This window comes from Idiotropiscis lumnitzeri, chromosome 3 (assembly GCF_059441095.1).
Source record: "Idiotropiscis lumnitzeri isolate Australia: NSW breed Sydney's pygmy pipehorse chromosome 3, RoL_Ilum_1.0, whole genome shotgun sequence".
In the NCBI taxonomy this organism is placed as follows: Eukaryota; Metazoa; Chordata; class Actinopteri; order Syngnathiformes; family Syngnathidae; genus Idiotropiscis; species Idiotropiscis lumnitzeri.
In genome coordinates, this window is record NC_142393.1 from 191,399 (window position 1) to 210,795 (window position 19,397).

Below are 19,397 nucleotides of genomic sequence, written 5' to 3' on the forward strand. Positions count from 1 at the left end.
GATTAGTATATATATAAAGAGAGAACGAGAGAGAGAGAGAATCCAATGGCGATCGTGGCGGTGGGCTGAAAATGTGCCCGATGATGAATGTTGGTTTTGGTTTGGCAGCCGGTCGCTAAGCGCGCCACCTGCAGGCCGATAATGACATCATGATGTTGCAAAAGGCTAATAGGAATGAAGCTCTCTCGAGAGAGGGAGAGGGAGAGGGAGGGAGAGGCTGCCCTCCTTTGCCGCCGCCCCCTCATCTGACTGAAGAGCTTCTGTCGCCATCGCAGGTGCAACGCAACAAAATGGCCGATCCGTTTTCCCACGGGCGACCAAACGGGTCTTCGCACTCCGCACAAAGTTGATCAGCAACGAGGCCTCCCACACAAGCGCTCGCCCGTCGCCGGAGCACCCTTCAGTTTGCCCGCCAGCAAAAGCAATCATCCAATTTCCGCACCTTAATTGCGTAACGCAGCCTCGGCTCGCAATCACGCACTTCACGCCGCCGTGACGGTGCTTCATCTGAGGCTTTTCTTTGTTGCCGTGAGATGCGGAATGAAGCCGCAGGGCAGGTGGAGCCTTTGAATGTTTGCCCAGTTCGGAATCAATGAAGCAAACGGCACGGCCGCCCGTCTAACTTGCATCCTCGAGCGCAACCGGAACGACTTCTTGTCATCTCATCTTGATTGTAAAAACACGCATCGTGAACCTCGTAACGATTTTGTCATTTGCAACCTGCTCGCCGCTCCGACGGCGTGAGCTCGAGCAACGACAACAAAAGTTGGGAGAAAAAAAAGCCGTCGGCTCCTCGATGTTGTCGTCGCTTCAAGATGAGGTCACGTGCCGCAAAACGAAGGGATGACGCCTGTCGTCACTTGCATTCTTTATTTCAGACGTCATCGGCAAAGTCGACAAAAAAGTTCCTAATTATTGTCTTCGTTTTCTGTTCTCAACAGCAATTCAACGCCAGCCCAAAATCGTCTTGAATCGCTCATTTAATACTCTGACAAAAAAAACGTTGGTCAAGAACTTTTTCGTACTTCCCCAAAGTTTAAAAGTTCAAGAGTGACGCAATCTAAAAAATGATCTGAAATGAATCTCTACTCGCACCTGCCAGCAAGCGTGACAGCCGTAACGACTCAAATGGATCTTGAGGGGACATAATGCTGAAGAGGTCCCAAAGGGGGCGGAGTTTGAACGGAGAAATTGATTTGGATTTAAAAAAAAAACAGACCACATTCGACACAAGCGGTTGTATTAAGTTCATTTCGTCTTCTTCGTATTTGCGAATAAAGATCAAGATCTTTATCTTTATTCAATACTTTGACACGTGATTTTTGTTTGTGAGCAACGCGAGTGTCGGGCATCATGAAAATGAAACGTGCTGCAAGTCGAGCAAAGTGAGCGAGCATTGCAAACGCTTCAGGTAGTGCACGTGCGCGCGCACGTGCACGTGCACGCGCACTGTCGAGTTGCGCCATTTTGAGGTGACGACAAGCTGATACGCCTCACTTGCTCTTCTAATTATTTCTGCTCCTCTCGTCTTCGCCCTCGCATGCCCAGTTGCTGCCGTGCGTGCGCACACTCTCGGGTGTCCGTTCCGCAGGGCACGGAGAGCTTTTGGTGGCCATCTGCAGATGCACGGGACGAGCGAGAGCAAGCGACACAGAGAGAGAGAGAGAGACGTGCCACTGAACATTCCCAAATGGAGAGAATTCAACCAAAGGAGGTCGTATTGGTCACTCGAGCGCGACTGATAGACCGAGAAGACAAGCCACTTGCTTTCAGAAGCCGCGCACACACACACGCGCGAGTTCCTGTGTGCTCAGCGTGTAAACGTGTTAGCGGGCAGCCTTGCGGGCACCGAATGCCATTTATGCCGCGGTGTGATTCAGCGTGGCATTCAAAGGCGACATTCCAATCCGTGCGTTCCTCGTGTAAAAGACGCACAAGAACGGAGAACGCCGTCGTCGGCATTGGCCAGATAAAAACAAACAATGGAGCACGACGGCGGCACGGCGGCGGCACGGCGGCGGCACGGCGCTCCTCTACAACAAAAGCCCAAAACGGATTTGGAGTGGCGGACGGCAACGACAGCGGTCAGAATGCTTGCGCATTGTCAGCACGGAAAAGTCGTCAAAATGTGCGTGGAGATGATCATTTGCATATTTGGAGAATCGTCGTCAAACAAAAAAGCCGTTTTGTTCTGGCGCGTTTCGCAGATTGTTAATCACGGGCAACATAATCGCGTCCTTTGGCTGCCGACGCTTTCTCGAGCATTTCTCATGACGGGCAAGTGGAAGGCCTTCGCTTTTATGGACGTTCAAATTCCGCATCGTGAGAGAAAGTTGCCACATTTCATTAGAAAGGGAGGATTTGATTGGATTTTTTTTCACGGCTGATTCGACATCAGCTCAGACGGACTTTTGCAACAAATTCAATCCAAAATCTCGGGCTCTTTTTTCGGCGGCGCTTTCGTCCGTCTGGGAGCTCGCTTCCTCGTGTAAAATCCCGAGCGGTTGGCGAGGTCTCGCTTCTGACCCGGGAAGATTGCTCAATGAAATCGAGATGTGTTGGCTTTGTCGAGTGCCCGCGCCTTCAAAACTCTTGACGTCGTCGTCCGGTTTTGGAAGTTTGCCCCCCGTGTTCAAATGTTGCCGTGTCAACCAAGCTTGCGGACGTCTTCCAAGATTGTCGTTTTTGTTTTGCGTTCCGGATCTTTTTCTTTCGGTCACGATTCACATCTCGTCTCCGTCACCGAGATCGGCCGGTAAACGGAGAGCGTCGCCTTTCGGCTCAGCTCCCTCTCGGCCCCGACGGACCGATACGACGTCCGCATCAATGCAGACGTCGCGGCTATCTCGCGCGGCGTCCTCCCGTCACTCGTGCGCGATACGACGAGGACGAACGGCTGAATGCTTTCACGATGATGACCTGACGTGACCCGACGGCCATTGCTCGATTGCGACTTTGCGAGCGGATTTGGGCTGAGAACAAAACGGATTGCTTGTGTGGAGTCATAAACAAAGTTATCACAAACACAACAACAAATTCAAATCATCCCAAAGCTCCAAAAATCAATGAAATGTTGAACGTCTACAGTAGAAATAGCGACGGCAGATTAAGGACGTCAGCAGGCCATTGGCAACATGCGCGGCAGCAAGAAAGTCATCTTTCCATTTTGAATGTTGACGTTCGCGAGGACGCAGTTGGCCACCAAAATGCTTCCATGACGTCGATGTCAACGTGGCAAAAACAGACGAGTGTTGGCTCGCGAGCAGCTTTTCTTCATTAATCAGACAGCACGGGCCTTGTTTTACACAAGAGGGACAAAGTGAGCCGGAGCTTGGACGGCTCAATTCTTTGAAGCACGGTCGCAGTCGTCATAGGAATAAGAAGCCCGGATGAAATCAGGCGGCCCCAATTCAAACCAGATTGAGCGACATCGGTCACAGTTCACGGTCGCGATTACGCTCAAGCTGTTGCGAGAGCGGGTGACGGCACGCTTACGGCTACCGCCGCTGGCAACTTTGTCTTGATTTGTGGCAAAAGCGCTTTGCCAACGCCGCAACGTCATCATTTGTGCGCGCATGATCCTCAAAGTTGTCAACAAAATGGCACCCGTTGCCTCCATCGCAATGAATACACCAAAAGTCTAAAAAGCCGGCGACTCGCACGTTCCATCTGGTGTGCAGACGATGTTGGAAAACAGTCTATCGATTCGCGCACATCGGCCATTTCGCTTCAAATTGAATATGCACCTCGCAGCGACATGATAAGGATGAAACATTTAAGCATACATTGGCAATAATGAGATTGCGCCGTCCTTCAATGCGTCTCCGATGGATTTTGTGCCGAGACGCTCCGGGCGGCCGGCGAGAGTCAAAGCGAAACGTCAGCGGGCCGTAAACCGAAGCTAATAGCGGTCGGCCCACTTTTGGTTTTGCTGCCGGCGGCCTCGTCTGACGGAAGCGGCCGCGCCGCTTTGCGACGATCCGGTGGGTCCGAGTCCAGAAAACAAGCAAACGCAAACGAAAAGATCTGGCGCTGAAACAACATTTTACGTTGACAAAACAGAGAAATGTGCTTCGCTTTCATCTTTGGCAATTAATTTAATACTCGAGACTTTGGGGTTGATTCCAAACGCGTTTCTTGAAATATTACCGCGCGGCAAAAGTGAAGGTCGAACAGTCGTCTGGAAGTCGTCGTCCTCTTAATGTCATCAAGCAGCAGCCAATAAAAAAAGAGCCAGCCGATGACGTCGCTCAGCAAGCGTCAAACTTTCCAAGCGGTAGCTTGCGTTGCGTAAACATGTATTGTCAAAATGGTTTGAAATATCCGAGTTGAAATTTGAAAACACCGGACAAACAATGGACTTTTTTGCACACAAGCAAAACACTTTTTTTTTTTTTTTTTAATTATAACTAAAAAAAAGTCCATTTAAAAAAACTAAACTCAAAACGAGTCAAATGAGTGCGGCTGCAGGTCACAAAGTCACAAGTTTCATCGAAACAAAATTTGCACGGTGACGGAAAAACTAACATTTTGAAGAAAATGGTGGCGGCTTTTCCTCTTCACATTTTTTGGGGGCCACGTGATGTCATCACAATATTAGCTTTGCATCCGAAATGGCAAAATGTTCTAAATATGAATATCATATACGAGGTTGTGCATGTTGGATTTTTTTTTTCATCTTTTGTTAGAAAAAGTCAATGAATGGAATTGTCTGGACAAAGTCACAATTTCTTGAGGCAACGCTTGCTTTGGAAACTATTTGCATTGGTGTAAACATGAAACTTTCCTCAACTTGACCTCGTCGACTTTGTGAACGTGCACGTGGAGGAAATAAGTCAAACAACAAAGTTGACGACGTCTCTGGCCTCTTGGAGTTCATCGTGTGCATTCCATGTTGCAACTTTGCAAAGATGTTTGCAAAAAAAAGAAGAAGTTAGCAATAACAACAAAATATTTGGCCAGCAGAAGATTTTATTTCATGTTTACTTGACATTTTCCAAATGCTTTCTTGACATGCTGGTGTCTGCTGCCATCTAGCGGCATTAAGTTGATGAGGAAAAAAAAAGTCTGCACACACAAAAAGAAAGGCCACACGTACAGAAAAAAAATCCTCTACGCAAAAGCAACATCAAATCTGAGGTAGGATTTTTTTTTTATCAAATCTGAATTGAAACAACACTCCTCAGCGTCCACGTAAAATTCATTGGTGTGCTCCGTCTGGCTCCATTTTCAGCTCCGCAGCCTCCACCTCGTCACACGTTTTCATCTCCGCAGACAGCCGCCTCCGCTTTTGCTCCTCGTCGACTCTCTTGTAGTTGTAGTAATGCATGACGAAGAAAAAGATGCCCGGCACCAGCATGAAGACGCCGCACGCGTAGTACATGTACTTGTAGTCCCCCCAAATATCCACCAGCGCTCCTGGAAGGCAAAACCAAGTCGTGACCAAGGCGGACATGTCAGTGGGACGAAGTCGTTGAGCTGCAAACCTGAAAGCGGCGGACCGAGCAGCACCGGGCCGCACTCGATGACGGTGACGAGTCCCACGGCGCCGGAGAAGCGCCGAGCCCCCACCAAGTCCATCAACACTTCGAAGAGCAGAGCGCACACCATCCCGAACGCCATCCCAAAAAAAACGGCGTACACCACCAGGCCCGCGTAGCCCGACGCCACGGGACACAAAAGGTGGCACACGCCGTTGTAGGAAACGGCAAAACTGAATAAATACTGGATCCTGGGCCGGATCCATTTGGAATTGCCGATCAAGCCGGTCGCCGGGCGAACGAACATGTCCACCAGAGCAAAGATGGAGAGCAACAACGCCGCCGAATACTCATCCACGCCCAAATGTTTGGCGTACGGGGCGAGGAAAACCACGGGCGCGAAAAAGCCCAAAAACATGACGACGTTGCCGACGAGGTAAATGAGGAAGCCTCGATGTTTGAAGAGCGACACGTCGATAAAAGCGCGCCGGCAGCCCTCGTCGGGACCACGTGCGCGCTCTCGCTTCCGTTCCGCGCCGACGCTCTGGCGGGGCGCACTTTGGACTTCCGCTTGGACTTTTTGGTTGACGGGTCTCATGAGGGAAGCGGCTACGCAGCAGTTCAAAACCAGAGCTCCCAGGATCAGGAAGCTTCCTCTCCAGCCGAAAGAATCGAAGAGAAACTGATTGAGCGGCGCCAAAGTGAAGAGAATGACCGGACTTCCCGTCATGGCCAGCCCGTTGGCCAGCGGCCTCTTGGCGTCAAAGTACGTGCCGATGATGGTCAAGGCCGGCTGCAGATTGAAGGCGAGGCCCAAACCTGCGGAGGTCAGACCGGACCGGACATGAAAAATGCGGCACACGATCGAGCGAGACCACACGATGCAAAGAAAAAACACTTTTTCCAGCACGCGAACGTTACGTTGCAGTTTGGAGGAATCGAAATCTTTTAGGATGCACGTACCAATTCAAATGCGATTGGCACTCGGAGCTCGACTGAGATTTTTTTTGTCACAAGCAAACTTTGCGCAGCCTCAATTTCTTGGCTCGCAATTCCTCACAGTTTGCCAACCAAAATGGACGAGAAGGACTTTTTACAATTAATCATGTCGCTGTGACGCAATGGGAAGCGTTTGTTCCGCCATCACTTTTCAACTTTTGAATTTTATTCAGCATCAATTCAAATCTTTTTAGATGCGCGTTCCCATTCCGCCAATGAGAATGTGTCCAAACATTTGGCTCGTTGGAGACGGTTCCGAACGAATCCCATTCTTAATGACAAACAATGTCTGGCGTTGTCTCACACTCCTCCTCCAAACGTCCCGACTCACTTTGTTCTTCAAGTGAAACGAGTTAAAGATAAAGATAAAGATGTCCTTTATTAGTCCCACAATGGGGAAATTTGAAGTGTTACAGCAGCAAGTTACCTCCAATGACGCCAACAAAGAGGTACAGATGGACAACGGACGTTCCAAACGAGGCCGTCACCATGGCCGAGGAAACCATGACGCCGCCGACCATGACCACGGGTCTGCTGCCGTAGCGATTGACCAGAACGCTACTCACGGGCCCTGCGCAGCAGAGAGCACAAAGGTCGGCGCGCGGGCCTCACTCGCTCCGCCGCAAACGGGCCGGACTGACCTGCCGCATACATGGACGCCAGCATGAGCGACGACACCCAAGCGATCTGGCTGTAGGAAACGGAGAAATATTCCTGAATCTCTTTGTAGTAGATGGTGAGCGACTTGGGGAAGGCGTAAGCGAAGCCGATGGAGATGAAAGAGGCCAAGACCACGGCCCAGCCCCAACCTCCGTCTGGCGGAATGTCGTCCGGATGGCCGGCGCCTTTCGTCTCCATGTCGGACGGGACGGCTGGAAGGAAGGCAGAGGCAAAAGCGATCAACGCGGCGGAGACGTCGTTGGACACGCGCGCCGAGCAAAACGCAGCGACGGACGGACGGCAAAATCCTCACGCGGGAGTCGCGCCGGCACCGCTGCGAGAGGTTTCCTCAAACAAGCTGAAAGCCTTCTGATCTCATCACGTGCGCTTGCGCAACAAATACAAAGTAAGCGGCGAGGAAGGTGGGGAGGGTGGAGCAAAAAAAAAAGAAAACGCAACACAAAGCTGCTTCTTCAATCAAGTTGGTCTGAGCTTTGGAAATGCAAAAACTCAAAAGTCAAAATGTCACTTGTGGACTGTGTGTGTGTGTGTGTGTGTGTGTGTGCGGCACAGTGGGTTTAGTTGGCGAAATGTAAAGTAATATGCGCACTTTGCGAAATCAAATTATTGGCAAAACTTCCAACAAGTTTCTCTTGAGCACAACCAAAGCGGAAAGCCACAAATGTTGAGAATTGGTTCTGTTTTCTTGACAGCATTATAGAGCACGAAAAAAATGAGACTTGTTCATTTGGATGTGCCACTCAAAAAAAGAAAAAAAAAATGCTCAACGCTCCATTCTTGGCAGTTGCAACCCGTGCAAATGCGCGTCCGTTTGGACTTTTCCTTTTTTTTCCTTTGCCAAGCTGACCCATCGACTGACAGACGTGTCGCCTGAAGATGACGATTCCGAGGCATTGTTATTTCCTGGGCTGCCCTCAACAAAGAAGGAATGTTTTCGAGTGCGCCACTGGGCTAGCATGAAAGGGAACGCGATGCGAGCGAACTCGGTTGGCAATCGGATGAAAGGTAAACATTTTGAAATGTTTTTCAACAGAGATCGCAAACATCACAAGCACGAAAGGCCTCGTGAGCCTTTCGCGGTTCTTTTGTTTTGGTTTTTCCTTTCACACGGCCCACATGCTCGGTCGCAGCCGCGGACGTGAAGCGAAAGGACGCCGTTTGTTTCCGTTTTCTCGGAAGATGAAAGCAAGCTTTTTTCAAAGGCAGGACTTGAGCATTGTCCGACTTCCTTCAGGTTGGCCCCCCCGCCCGCCGCGTCTCAGCTGTCAAAACATGCTTGCATACATTCCAAATTTCTTGCTTGTGACACGAGTGATGTCAAATACACAACAATGAAAAAAGGTTGAAAAATGTCAACGTTTTTGTGCACTAAAGAAAGGAGCTGAAATTTGATGCGTGTCCACTAAGAAGCATTCTCGATCAACTCCAGGAAATGCTCTTAATGATGAAGCAGTTCGAGCCGAAAACTTTTCTTCTTATTTTTCCTGAGCAGGCGGCAACAATGTTCAAGTAAGAATTTGAAACGCGTGGTGGCGCACGTTCCAACTGGACGACGACGCCCGTTTGTCTTTGAAGGGTCGCGAGGGCAATCGGGCTTGAATAAAAAAAGCGTGAAAACCAAAAAGAAAGTTGAGGAACCGAAGTCACGCAGAGGCCAGAAGAAACTTTGACACGCGTACCATCGGCACTCGCAAAAAATAAATCGCTGCGGCGGCGCCAACGGCAAGACACGGTTCCTTTTCACTCAACTATTGATTAAGAAATCATCATTTTGTTGACAAAGTTCAATAATAACTGTAGAAATATTCAGAGTTGATCATTTTTGACCGATGAAATCGAGATGATCATTACTCGGTTGTTGTGACGCGTGCTGACGAACGCTTGACCGCATTCGAGCCAATCACGCCTTCATCAATTTTCCCTCGTTGTGCTTGCAGGAAGCTGACTTGGCGGGGATTGGTCGCCAGTCACTCGCAAGACACAAAACGGACAAACAACCATTCACAAGTTAGTCTTCGGTGAGCCCGAACGTGCCTGACTTTGCAATGCCATGAAAAAGCCACGCCGGCACACGGAAGACACGCAAAGAACACGCAGGAAAGCCGCAGCCGACTTTTGAACGGCGAACGCCAACTTCGGGCCTGAGAGCCAAACGTGCACGCTTCCACGACATCGAGGTCGTCAATTTTGTCAAAGTCATAAAAGCAGATTGCTCTCTTTAAAATGTGGCCAACTTTGGATGTTTTCAACGCAACAACTCAAGCGACTTTGCGTGAAACAAAATGTCAGCAAAGTGCTCGGCAGACCGACTGAATAATCAAGAAATGGAAATGAAACGAAGAACAAATGGCAAACATATTTTGCTTGTGCAAATAAAGCGCTTCATTAACAACAAACCAAATAAGATTCTGTTTTCCTTTTCAATCCGTCTGCAGCTACAAACGATGCGCACATTTTTCAACTTCAACAAAATGCTTTCAGTTGCCTTTTAATCGCTCGCAAAGCATCACTCATTTGTAATTAGTAATTAACGTGAACACAATAACAACAATTTTAGCAATCTGCTTGAATCGCTTTCACTAGTTAGTTCAGCATGGAACTTTAAAAGAAAAGCACAACCAGAAGAAGACTACATGAAGAGGAGGAAAATAAATTCACTTGTTCCACTCTCCAATTCACGATTATGTTTGTTTAGTGTTATTATTCATATTTATACTTGATTTTAAATGATCCTTTTGAATAATGCAAATGATTATCACGTTAATTTTTCCATAACTCAATTTATTATTTTTTTTAAACAAAACAATGCAACTTTAGCAGCCACTGTTTGTCATAGCACATGAATTAAATTTTGTATTGAGATCAACTGTTTTCTTAATATTAATAGTCATCATTTAGCGGCTCAAAAGTTGACAGTGTGCTGCAATGTCCACATTCAATGTGCTGACGTTTTCTCTGTCCTCTGCATGCTTGCTCTATGATCAATAACAATAAAATGCTGAATGCAATCATTCTTGACAGCCACGTAAATGCAAACGTTGCGTTCTTACTGTCGCGTATAAAATACCGTCGCTGACACGACGGTCATGACTGCAGCAAAATGGCGGCCACTTTGACGTATAGAGGCAGTGGGTGGACACTGTCACTGCGGCATCCAATGACGGGCGTCCGTGAGTGACGCGCAATCATTACGGAGGCGGAAGCTCGCATTTTGGCCACGCCTTCCTGAGCGGCAGTTGTTACGAAATACAAGAAGGACTCGCGTTTCGCGTACGTTTTCATTTGACGACGTCAACTTGTGTCGCTCGCGGGCTTCGCGGCATTTGCGTTGAGAGCACCAAATGTTTCTCATCGCGAGACGACGTCATCTGGTGTCGGCTTTAGCCGGACTGCCCACGCGTGTTGCGGCGAGCGCCCTCGTCTGCAGACAGCAGCACCGACCCGCCACTTGTCAGCCTGCCGTCAGGGTGAGCTCGTCTTAAACTGTCACGGATGTTTTTTGTTCTTTTTTGCTGTTACGTTTGCAAAAGGCGGGGAGGGGTGCATGCACATGTTAACATGTTTTTCGCTCACATTAGGTCAAGCCGAGAGGTTACTGAAGGTCAAATCGCTTGTAAAATTAGCCCAAGCACGTGTGCCACAAAGAAGTCAAGTAAGCGGTGAACAACGTGATCATTTTTGTTCTTCGCTGTAGTCGGAAACGGTCTGTCACAAGTTAGCAAATCAAAGTTGAGTTTTTGCAAGCGTTGATCAATTGCAGCGATGAATGACAAAAATCGCTCATCACCTTGCAAACGCCCGATCAGGATCCGCTTCGTCCGTTCAACTTTGAGCAGCAGATTGTCGTCACCGACTGAAGCGAAGCGGCTGACCAAAGTGGGCAGCTGGACTTTTAAATATCAGTGATGTCACGAATACTGCACGAGGACGACCACCTGCTGCTGGAGTTGTCATACTTGGGCAAAGAGTCAGCACGCACACGCACACGCACACGCACACGCAGCACCTGTCACTTGGGCACAAGTCAGAAGTCATGGCAAATCATTCATGACGAACAGTCAGTCTTGAAAGCATCACTTTGCAAATGTGCGCGGCCTATTTCAGATGGCAAATTGTTGTACAAGAGAATCGAAACTAGAAGCTCACATTTTGCACATGAGCAATTCCCTGTTTGTTGTTTCCTTGTCGTGAATGTGACGTGAAGCTTTATTCACCCACGCGTGAATTTGTTTTGTCTTTGCTGCAGGTGCCGTACGATGGCCTTTGTCCCATATGTGTGACGGAGATCCGATTCCTTCAGTTTCTGCAGAAGAAGCGGCCCAAGAAGGTGGCCTTTATCGACACTTCCTGATTACGACGGCGCCAAATACGAAGATGTCAGCTTCGAGGCGGCCATGGAGGAAATGCATGTGATTGACGAGAACCAGCAGGTCTCAAACGTTGACGTCGCATGCACAGCAGCTCTGATCTTGATGTTTCGTTTTTCTTTTTTCTCGGCAGGTTCATCGGGCAGTTTGCGGTCATGTACGGCGCCGTGGGCCTGCGTTGGTTGGGCCGCTTCATGATGTGGCCGCCAGTAAGACCGTTGATGGACAAGTCCTACGCCATCTTTGCTCGGAACCGCTTAAAGTGGACCGGCCGCGGGGACGCGTGCGCCGCAGGGCGCTGTCAAAAGAAAACACCGTGAAGAGTGTAACCGCAGAGCGGGAGGAAGAACGTTTTGGTTCATCGTGGACGTGAAGGAAGAAAACAATCGGGCTGAAGGGAAGTGGGCTGGGTCAAAATCTAAGCACACGTTTCAAGAACCGCTTGGCTTCAGCACAGCATGCCGATGTTCCAATCTCGCGTCTCAAAGTCCACAAGAGACGTCGTTTGGACAAACGGCCTCATGAACAAACGACGATGAGCGGCTTGGATGTTTGCCAATCTTGTTTGGCGCCAAGGCGCAGGTTGCCATGACATTGCGAGGGCACCGTCTTGGAATTCAGACAAAGATTGGACTTTGAAGAAAAAGACGGCGGTGGGGGGGGGGGGGGGGGGGGGGGTGAAGATCATGTTGGGGTTAGCGATGTGTGGCGCCGACGCGACCGCAAACGGTGCGCCTTGGTCAGGCAGGCCTGCTGCCAGAAACGAGCCTAAAATTTCCCGGCCCCAAGAACGGCTTCTGCGGTGGCCGTGAAAAGTGTGCACATCGCTCAGAAGATATCACACTTGCAAAGTACAGTTTGGTTTTTTTTTTCAATCTAATTTCCTTACTCATTTCTGCCTTGGTGATCTCATTTGAATTTTTGGCAAAGAATTGCCAATTATTTTCGAGCATCCCTAATTATTATGAGCCCAGATGGATGTGTCTTCGCCTAAGAGCGTGATCATGGAATGACTTAAACTCGTATCCCAAGGCACCGCTCTACATGATTGGTTGTAATAAACAATTGCTTTTTTCCCATTAATTAAGGATATTTGGACAATGGCGCACTCGTACGATATAGCAACAATGGATGTAAAATGTCTGTAATTGCCATTTAGGTTTCTGCCTTGATTGCATAAAACAATTTCAAAATAAAGTTACATTGGAAATAATTTATGCTGTCAAAGGTTTTTATGTCATGTCATTAAATTGTAGAATAATATTGTAGTCTAAAAATAAGAGAAAGATTCCAAAAACGCCCACTGGATGGCGTTACGGGTTCTAATGTACATTTTTGTACGTTGGAAATTGTGGTCATTAAAAAACTGGCTAAAAAAATAAATAATGGCTAAAAGGCTAAACAACAACATCAGCGCATGTTTGTGTAGAGGAGGTGCATTGAGCAGTCAATGCTTGCGCAATCAAAATAGCAACTTCGGAAATAACAATGGCTGTGTGCTATTTGTTTGGGACAAGATAGAAATAGAAGTGTTCCCAAAAAGTACAAGGTGTGTGTGTGTGTTTTGTTTGGACGCTAGACGGATCTAACAATAGCCCACAAGTTGTCCTTTGCAGCCTAAAAGCAGCTATGGCGCCATGCACGTGACCTACACTTGTCGTGACCCCCCCCCCCCCCCCCCGCCCCGCCCAATCCGGGGAGGGGGTCAGTTCATCCAATAAAGTTCAGGCTTGTGCAGAAAGGAGTTAAGAATCCAAACAAACACCAGCGGTGGAATATTGTTGCGGGCTGGCTTACAAGAGAATTTTGAAAAGCAAAAAGCTGAAGCGGACCCAAAAGAAGCTTTGCTGTTTCAGGTAAATAAAAATCAGATGTTGTCGAAGGTCGGCGCAGATATTAGCAACTTTGACCTTGTCCAAAACAACTAACGACCGCATAATGAAACTGCGCTTTGACCTTTGGCAGCTAAGAAGAACATGTGAAAAGAAACAAAAGAATAACTTTGAGGCTTCATGTTACATTCCTCTCAAATATCGAGTGAGGGCTTGACTGGCATGTGTTGGTGCTGAAACAAATAATTAAACATCCATTCAGCAGGTCATACACACACATTCCATTCTACATATTCTCCGTCTACAGTGACGTACATGAGCAAAGTCTGCCCTCCAATCATTTAGGACACATTGAGAACGTTTGAAGGGCTGATGAAACGGCAACACACCATGTCCGCCACTAGATGGCGCCACTACACGCTGTATTGATTTTGTAGCTTTTTATTTTTTTTCTTTTTTTTTTTTTTGCAAAAGCACGACTAAAATTTGGATTGTCGAGCATGACCCTTACCATTAAATTTAATTCTGGTTTTGGTTGCTCCAAATCAAGTTTTGCTTTCCTCAGAAACATCTCGAGTACGTTCTGGAGCGTGCCAAAGTCAACCTTGGACTTTCAGCTGATCTCAAAACCTGATGCCCGATGACACTAATTGAAGGTGCAAAATGAAAGACTTGATCTTTCTCCCGAGAAGCTACGTGTGCCGTCAGCCGCTCCACCGCCATCAATATTTAGCAATGCCTGCTCATCAAATCGCCACATTTATAAATGTCAACCTCCACAGCACGTCTAATCCCTTCCTGCGCAATGTTTCCAACAAAGTCAAAGTTGTCCAGCTTGTGAGATGGTCCTCGCCCTCGAACAGGGTTGGAGCCCCAACTCCCGCTGGGATCACCGAGGCCCGTTTGCAAATGAGGGCATTTTTATTTCCCTTCGTTTATTTCAACCAAAAAAAGCACATCGCGTCACGGGCTGGAATTGCTCCAGCATACGTCAGCCGAACACAGCGTTGCGGTCAAAGCCAGCAGGCGTCGGCGCAAACACCTTTACCTGAGGCGAAGGAAGAAGATAAAGAGAAGGGCTCCAGTCTCGCGATCGAGGAAAACGCCGCCCTGCAACTTTTCCACATAAGCACTTTGGCAACACGATTCGGCGAAAGTTACAATTACGTCGCCCGTCACATTAACTCGGTCTTCTTACTTGGTTTTGCCAAATTGCAAGTTGCAGAGAAAGCGGAAGTCACAACAGGATCCAACAGGAGACTGAGGAGGAGAAAAACACCAATTCGTCATGTCATGAATTCCAAAGACATTGAAATGGATCCTTTAAAATCAAGCGATTTTAAAAAGAGGAAGAGTCGGGAGGAGGCAAAACACAACAAGTGCCGCGGCGCTCGACCCGAATCTTGGAGTGGCCGCACCCAACACGGCCAGGACCCGATCAGCCCAGAAAGCCAACGTTTCCACAGCAACCACGACACGAGCAACTTTGGGCAGGCGTCAAGTCACACGGCTCTCCGTTGGGAGGCCGAAAGCAGCGTGCATGACACGAGCAGAAATCTCAAGGAGGAGAGCGACTTGCTCGCTGCAGACCGACGGGGGGCGGTCGCCTTCATGGACTGCTTTCGTCAGCCCGCAAAAGCCATTCCTGACCTGCTGGAGGCTTACCTGAACCGGGGCCCCAAGTCACAGGACGGAAAGGCAAAACCGGCAGCGCCATCACCGGAAGCAACCGTCGGTGGAAAGGTGAGCAACAAAATGGCGTGCGTGCGTGCGTGCGGCGTCAGACAAGTTGAAAATCAAGTGTGCCCTTTTGAATGGACTGGAAATTTTGTGTTGCTCGTCATCAGCTCATTTGCAGCAGCAAGCAAGCCGACGAAGCGCTTCAAGTCTTGATGGACAACCTGAGTCGGGCTTCCTCTGCAGAACTTGCGACCGCCTGCGTGGAGATGCTGAATGAACACCTGCGACGTCACCCCTCGCGCAAAGCTTTGATGTGGCAGGTTCGTGTCAAGCGCTCATTTTGTCCAAGCTCGTCGCAGCTAGAATTGACGACCATTCATAGAAAGAAAGTTTGGCGTATTCACAGAACGGATTCCTAATCGTCGTTCAATAGCATTTGAGCAAATGTGTCATTTTCACACGCGTGTAAACGTTCGCCTTCACCAGCACTTGCGATTGCTGAAATGGGGAAAACGTGAGGAGGCATCCGATTCACCTTGTACGCGTCAACTTCAATTAGCCCACATGTGAAAAAGTCGTGTCATGACGCAGACTGAAAAAAATGGTTTCCACTGTTAGCGCTACGCCAAGCGAGCTCATGGGGCAGTTGTGACACACTTGCCAGACGAATCGTCGTCATCGTCGTCATCGTCGTCCACATCGCCGGCGCGAGAGCCTATCCCAGGCTGACAAACGGGCGAATGGCGCACTACAACCTGATCTGGTCGCCAGCCAGTCGCAGGGCACACAGACAAGTCAGGCGAGCGCACCACGACGCCGTCAGTGATTTAAGTTGCAACGTCTGTAAAAGGATGCGATTTCCCACCAGCTAAACGTGACTTGAATGCATCAGCGCAGCTTTGGACAAACTCCAGCATGAACCTGCAAAATCTGTCCGGTAGAAAAAGTGGCCAGAGCACGTTGGTCAGAAAGTGTCTTCATTTCATTTGTTGTTTTGCTCAAATGTGAAGAAAAACGGTCAAAAGCTTCATGAACATGCGAGCAATTTCTCGAAAGATGACGTCGAGGTATTGAAAACATTTGTTGCAGGAGAAAACATCGGCGACATTGCTGAGGCAGCGGCGCGTCTATCGAGACGACGGCGCTCTCCAGACGGCCGTAAGAGAAGCGCTGGCTCTCATCGGCTACGTGGATCCGGTCCGAGGTCGTGGTATCAGGGTGCTCGCCATTGATGGCGGAGGAACACGGTAAGCGTCACAAAGCAAGTTGACGTTGCGGCGACAAAAAAAAATAAAAAATCGAGCCTCAAAAACCAACTTCATTCATCAAAAAGAACTGAATTCTTTTGAAGAACGAACAGAACCTTGTTCAAAAGTGCCGTTGGTTTATTAACGTGGACGAGACCGGCGAGATGCAACAATGCGTCATTGGTCGATCTCGCGGTCGGGAACCAATCACGCGAGTGCCCGCGGGTGTGCGCAAAGACTCCAAGTCAGCTCAAACATCGTTCTGCATTTTTTTGCTTTTGTTTGGAAATGAATGTTTTGGAAAACTCCAAACAATCAACCTGCACACACACACAAAAAACAAACATTTTCCAGGTCTTGGGCGAGTTGTTGACTTTATTTTCAAAAGAAGACAACGTTGCCAACGTGTTTTGCAAGCATCGGTCAACGAGCGCAGGAGGTTGTCGCCAGATGAAATCTTGCCTTTGAGCGGGCCGGCCTGTCTCATGTCACGCTTTTGTTGTGTGGCTTCGCAGAGGCGTGGTGCCTCTTCAGGTGCTGAAGCTGCTGGAAGCGCAGACGGGAAAAAAGATCCATCAGCTGTTCGACTACATTTGTGGCGTCAGCACAGGTGAGCGTTTGAACCCGAGATGCTTTTTTTTGTTTTTTGTGATCAATTTGAAGCGTGACTTGGCGCCAGGTGCCGTGTTAGCCTTCATGCTGGGCCTGGCCCGTTTTTCACCGGACGAGTGCGCTGACATGTATCGGCGTTTTGGCTCCGAAGTCTTCCGGCAAAACCGCCTGGTGGGCACGGTCAAAATGGGCTGGACTCACTCGTACTACAACACGGAGACTTGGGAGAGCCTACTGAGGTACGCGCACGGCGGACTCGGCGAAAGCGCGCGGACGTCGAAATGAAACGTGGCGCTTTTGTCGTATTCAGAGAGAAGCTCGGCGATCGAGCGCTCATCCAAACCGCCCGAGATGAGTCCAGTCCCAAGGTAGGAAGACGTGAAAACCAGAAGCATGCTTCCCGCTGTCGCTTGTCGTTGGCTGTGCTCAGGTTTCGGCGGTCAGCGCGGTGGTCAACTGGGGCAGCGGTCCCAAAGCCTTCGTCTTCTGCAATTACAACCATCGGGCCGGATCTCTGAGCCGCTACGCCGGGGGCTCCGGCTACGCCGTGTGGCAGGCCGCGCGGGCGTCATCGGCCGCGCCGGGCTACTTCCGAGAATTCCCGTTGCAAAGCGACATCCACCAGGTGGGGAGCAAAAAAAGCGACGAAAAAAACAAATGTGAAAGGAGCACGAATGGACGAGCATTTTGTCCTTCTTGATTGAAATGAAAAGTCCAATTGGACAATTTTGCACCCAAACGAAAAAAAAAATGGCGCATTACTTCGCAAGCCAAGTTGCACTTTTAAGACTTGACTTGATGACGAGATCGCAGACGAAGCAAATTTCACAGCTGTGAACTTGAAGTTGGTTCCAACGATGGTGTGCGTTTTCTCGGCAAATCTTTTTCTCGCTACGCAACAAAAACATCGGGATATTTTGGCAACTTTTCCTTCACATCCAGCCACTCTCTTTTTTTTTTTTCCTCGGCAGCAAAGATATTTTTATTGGCGTCGTTACGTTTTGGTTTTCCCTGGCAGGAACGGGCTTCCGTTGGTTACTTTCCATGAAATGAAGAAAATATAACAAGGGACACTTTTCTTCTTTTTGATTTCATCTTCTCCAATTGATGTTTTGTTCTTGTGACTCGCGTGCTTTGTGCTGTTGGAGTGCTCTTTTTTTTTTTTTTTTTTTCAACAAGTTTCCTTTGATTGCAGGATGGAGGCATTATCATGAACAACCCGTGCGCCTTAGCCGTGCATGAAAGCAGACTCTTGTGGCCCGAGCGCGCATTCCAGTGCGTGCTGTCCCTCGGCACGGGTCGCTACGACAACGCCAAGCGGGGCCCCGCCACCTCCACCGGCTTGAGAGCCAAAATAAGCAACCTGATCAGCAGCGCCACCGACACCGAGGGCGTCCACAGCCTTCTGGATGACCTGCTGCCCGCCGACGTCTACTTCCGCTTCAACCCCATGCTGAGCGCTGAGGTGTCCCTGGACGAGAGCCGCCCGGTGGCGCTGGACCAGCTGGAGAAAGACACGCAGCTGTACCTGGAGCGGAACCGGCTCAAAGCGGCGCGACTGTGTTTGGTGATGGGGGCGGAGCGTTCGGCTGTCGGCAAAACCAAGGACTGGCTCAGCCAAAGGTTCTGGGAGATGAAGCACAGATGGGCCTAGATCGGACTTTTGTGGCCATCGGACTTGTCGTGGTTCATTTTTGCGCATATTGAGAGCTGTGCCGAGAGCGCCGCATGTTTGACATAAAGTCAAGCTCCGCCATTCGGATTCGGGATCGAGAGCTGCTTCGTGAAAATTCTTTTCTTTTTCTTTTAAATAGAATTTCCTATACTAGCGATTTAAAGTGTAAATATACTTAAACGTAGCAAATCATTTCCAACTCACTCGAAACCATTACACTCAAAATAAAAGGCTTCCAAATGATTTGATATGGAAAAATGCACGAGAATGCCGATTGTCCGGCCACGACGACGCAGTTTAATGTCCGCTCAGTTGAACAAAAACACCCAAGCGACCACACGGAAGAAACTTGCTGCCGTTCGTTCCATGATCTGAAAACAGTTGCGATGTTTCGTTTCCAAACTTCTTTGACCTGAATTGCGACGTGAGCTCGTTTACAAAGAGCACAAAAATTGCACAGAAGGAAATTTGTGAGCAGGGAAGCGCTTTTAAAGGTCACGTGCATCGCTACGACGCAGCTCACTGCAACAACAAACGACGACAAAACGCAAAAGCGCTCGTTGAGCAAAAGCCTCAACGTTCATCAAAGAGCAATTTGTGCCTTTGCCATATTTGACACAGAAATGGAGTTCAACTTTGGCCCTGACACGATTATCTGCTAAATATTAGCACGTCAGCATTAGCTTGCTGCTGTTAGCTTTAGCTTAGCATAGCAGCAAGTCATCTTTTAGACTGAATTCTGTAGAAGGCCACACTTTTTGGAACTCGTTCCACTTTTGTGACAAAAACACTTTGATGCACTTCATTTAAAAAAATGCTGTCAT

The 19,397-nt window shown here is 48.8% G+C and overlaps 2 protein-coding genes across 8 annotated transcripts in view; one reads left to right on the forward strand and one right to left on the reverse strand.

The window, feature by feature from the left end:
• Positions 1-4,951: 4,951 nt before the first annotated feature.
• The window catches only part of LOC148339283 (monocarboxylate transporter 2-like), a 43,328-nt gene continuing 28,882 nt past the window's right edge, over positions 4,952-19,397 (reverse strand). Inside the window, exons 1-5 of one of the 5 annotated variants that reach the window (XM_088291220.1) lie at positions 10,948-11,108; positions 7,121-7,351; positions 6,907-7,050; positions 5,487-6,299; positions 4,952-5,418 (exon numbers count right to left, since the gene is read on the reverse strand). In XM_088291220.1, coding sequence (XP_088147346.1) covers positions 5,201-5,418; positions 5,487-6,299; positions 6,907-7,050; positions 7,121-7,337 — 1,392 coding nt within the window. In that variant the 5' untranslated portion in view covers positions 7,338-7,351; positions 10,948-11,108 and the 3' untranslated portion in view covers positions 4,952-5,200. Of the gene's footprint in view, positions 5,419-5,486; positions 6,300-6,906; positions 7,051-7,120; positions 7,352-7,434; positions 7,493-10,210; positions 10,275-10,947; positions 11,109-19,397 lie in introns of those variants that run through there. The other 4 variants (XM_088291224.1, XM_088291222.1, XM_088291221.1 and 1 more) reach the window with 4 other exon arrangements.
• LOC148339284 (calcium-independent phospholipase A2-gamma-like) lies at positions 13,237-18,816 on the forward strand. 3 transcript variants are annotated; one of them, XM_088290923.1, is made up of 9 exons: positions 13,237-13,383; positions 13,925-15,102; positions 15,207-15,359; positions 16,129-16,286; positions 16,802-16,896; positions 16,966-17,137; positions 17,209-17,266; positions 17,329-17,523; positions 18,094-18,816. In XM_088290923.1, the coding sequence occupies exons 2-9, from the start codon at positions 14,023-14,025 to the stop codon at positions 18,550-18,552; spliced, it is 2,370 nt and encodes a 789-aa protein (XP_088147049.1). In that variant the 5' UTR covers positions 13,237-13,383; positions 13,925-14,022; the 3' UTR covers positions 18,553-18,816. The 3 variants fall into 3 exon arrangements, with proteins under 3 accessions (XP_088147049.1, XP_088147050.1, XP_088147048.1); XM_088290924.1 differs by having other exon boundaries at positions 16,978-17,137; XM_088290922.1 differs by having other exon boundaries at positions 16,802-17,137.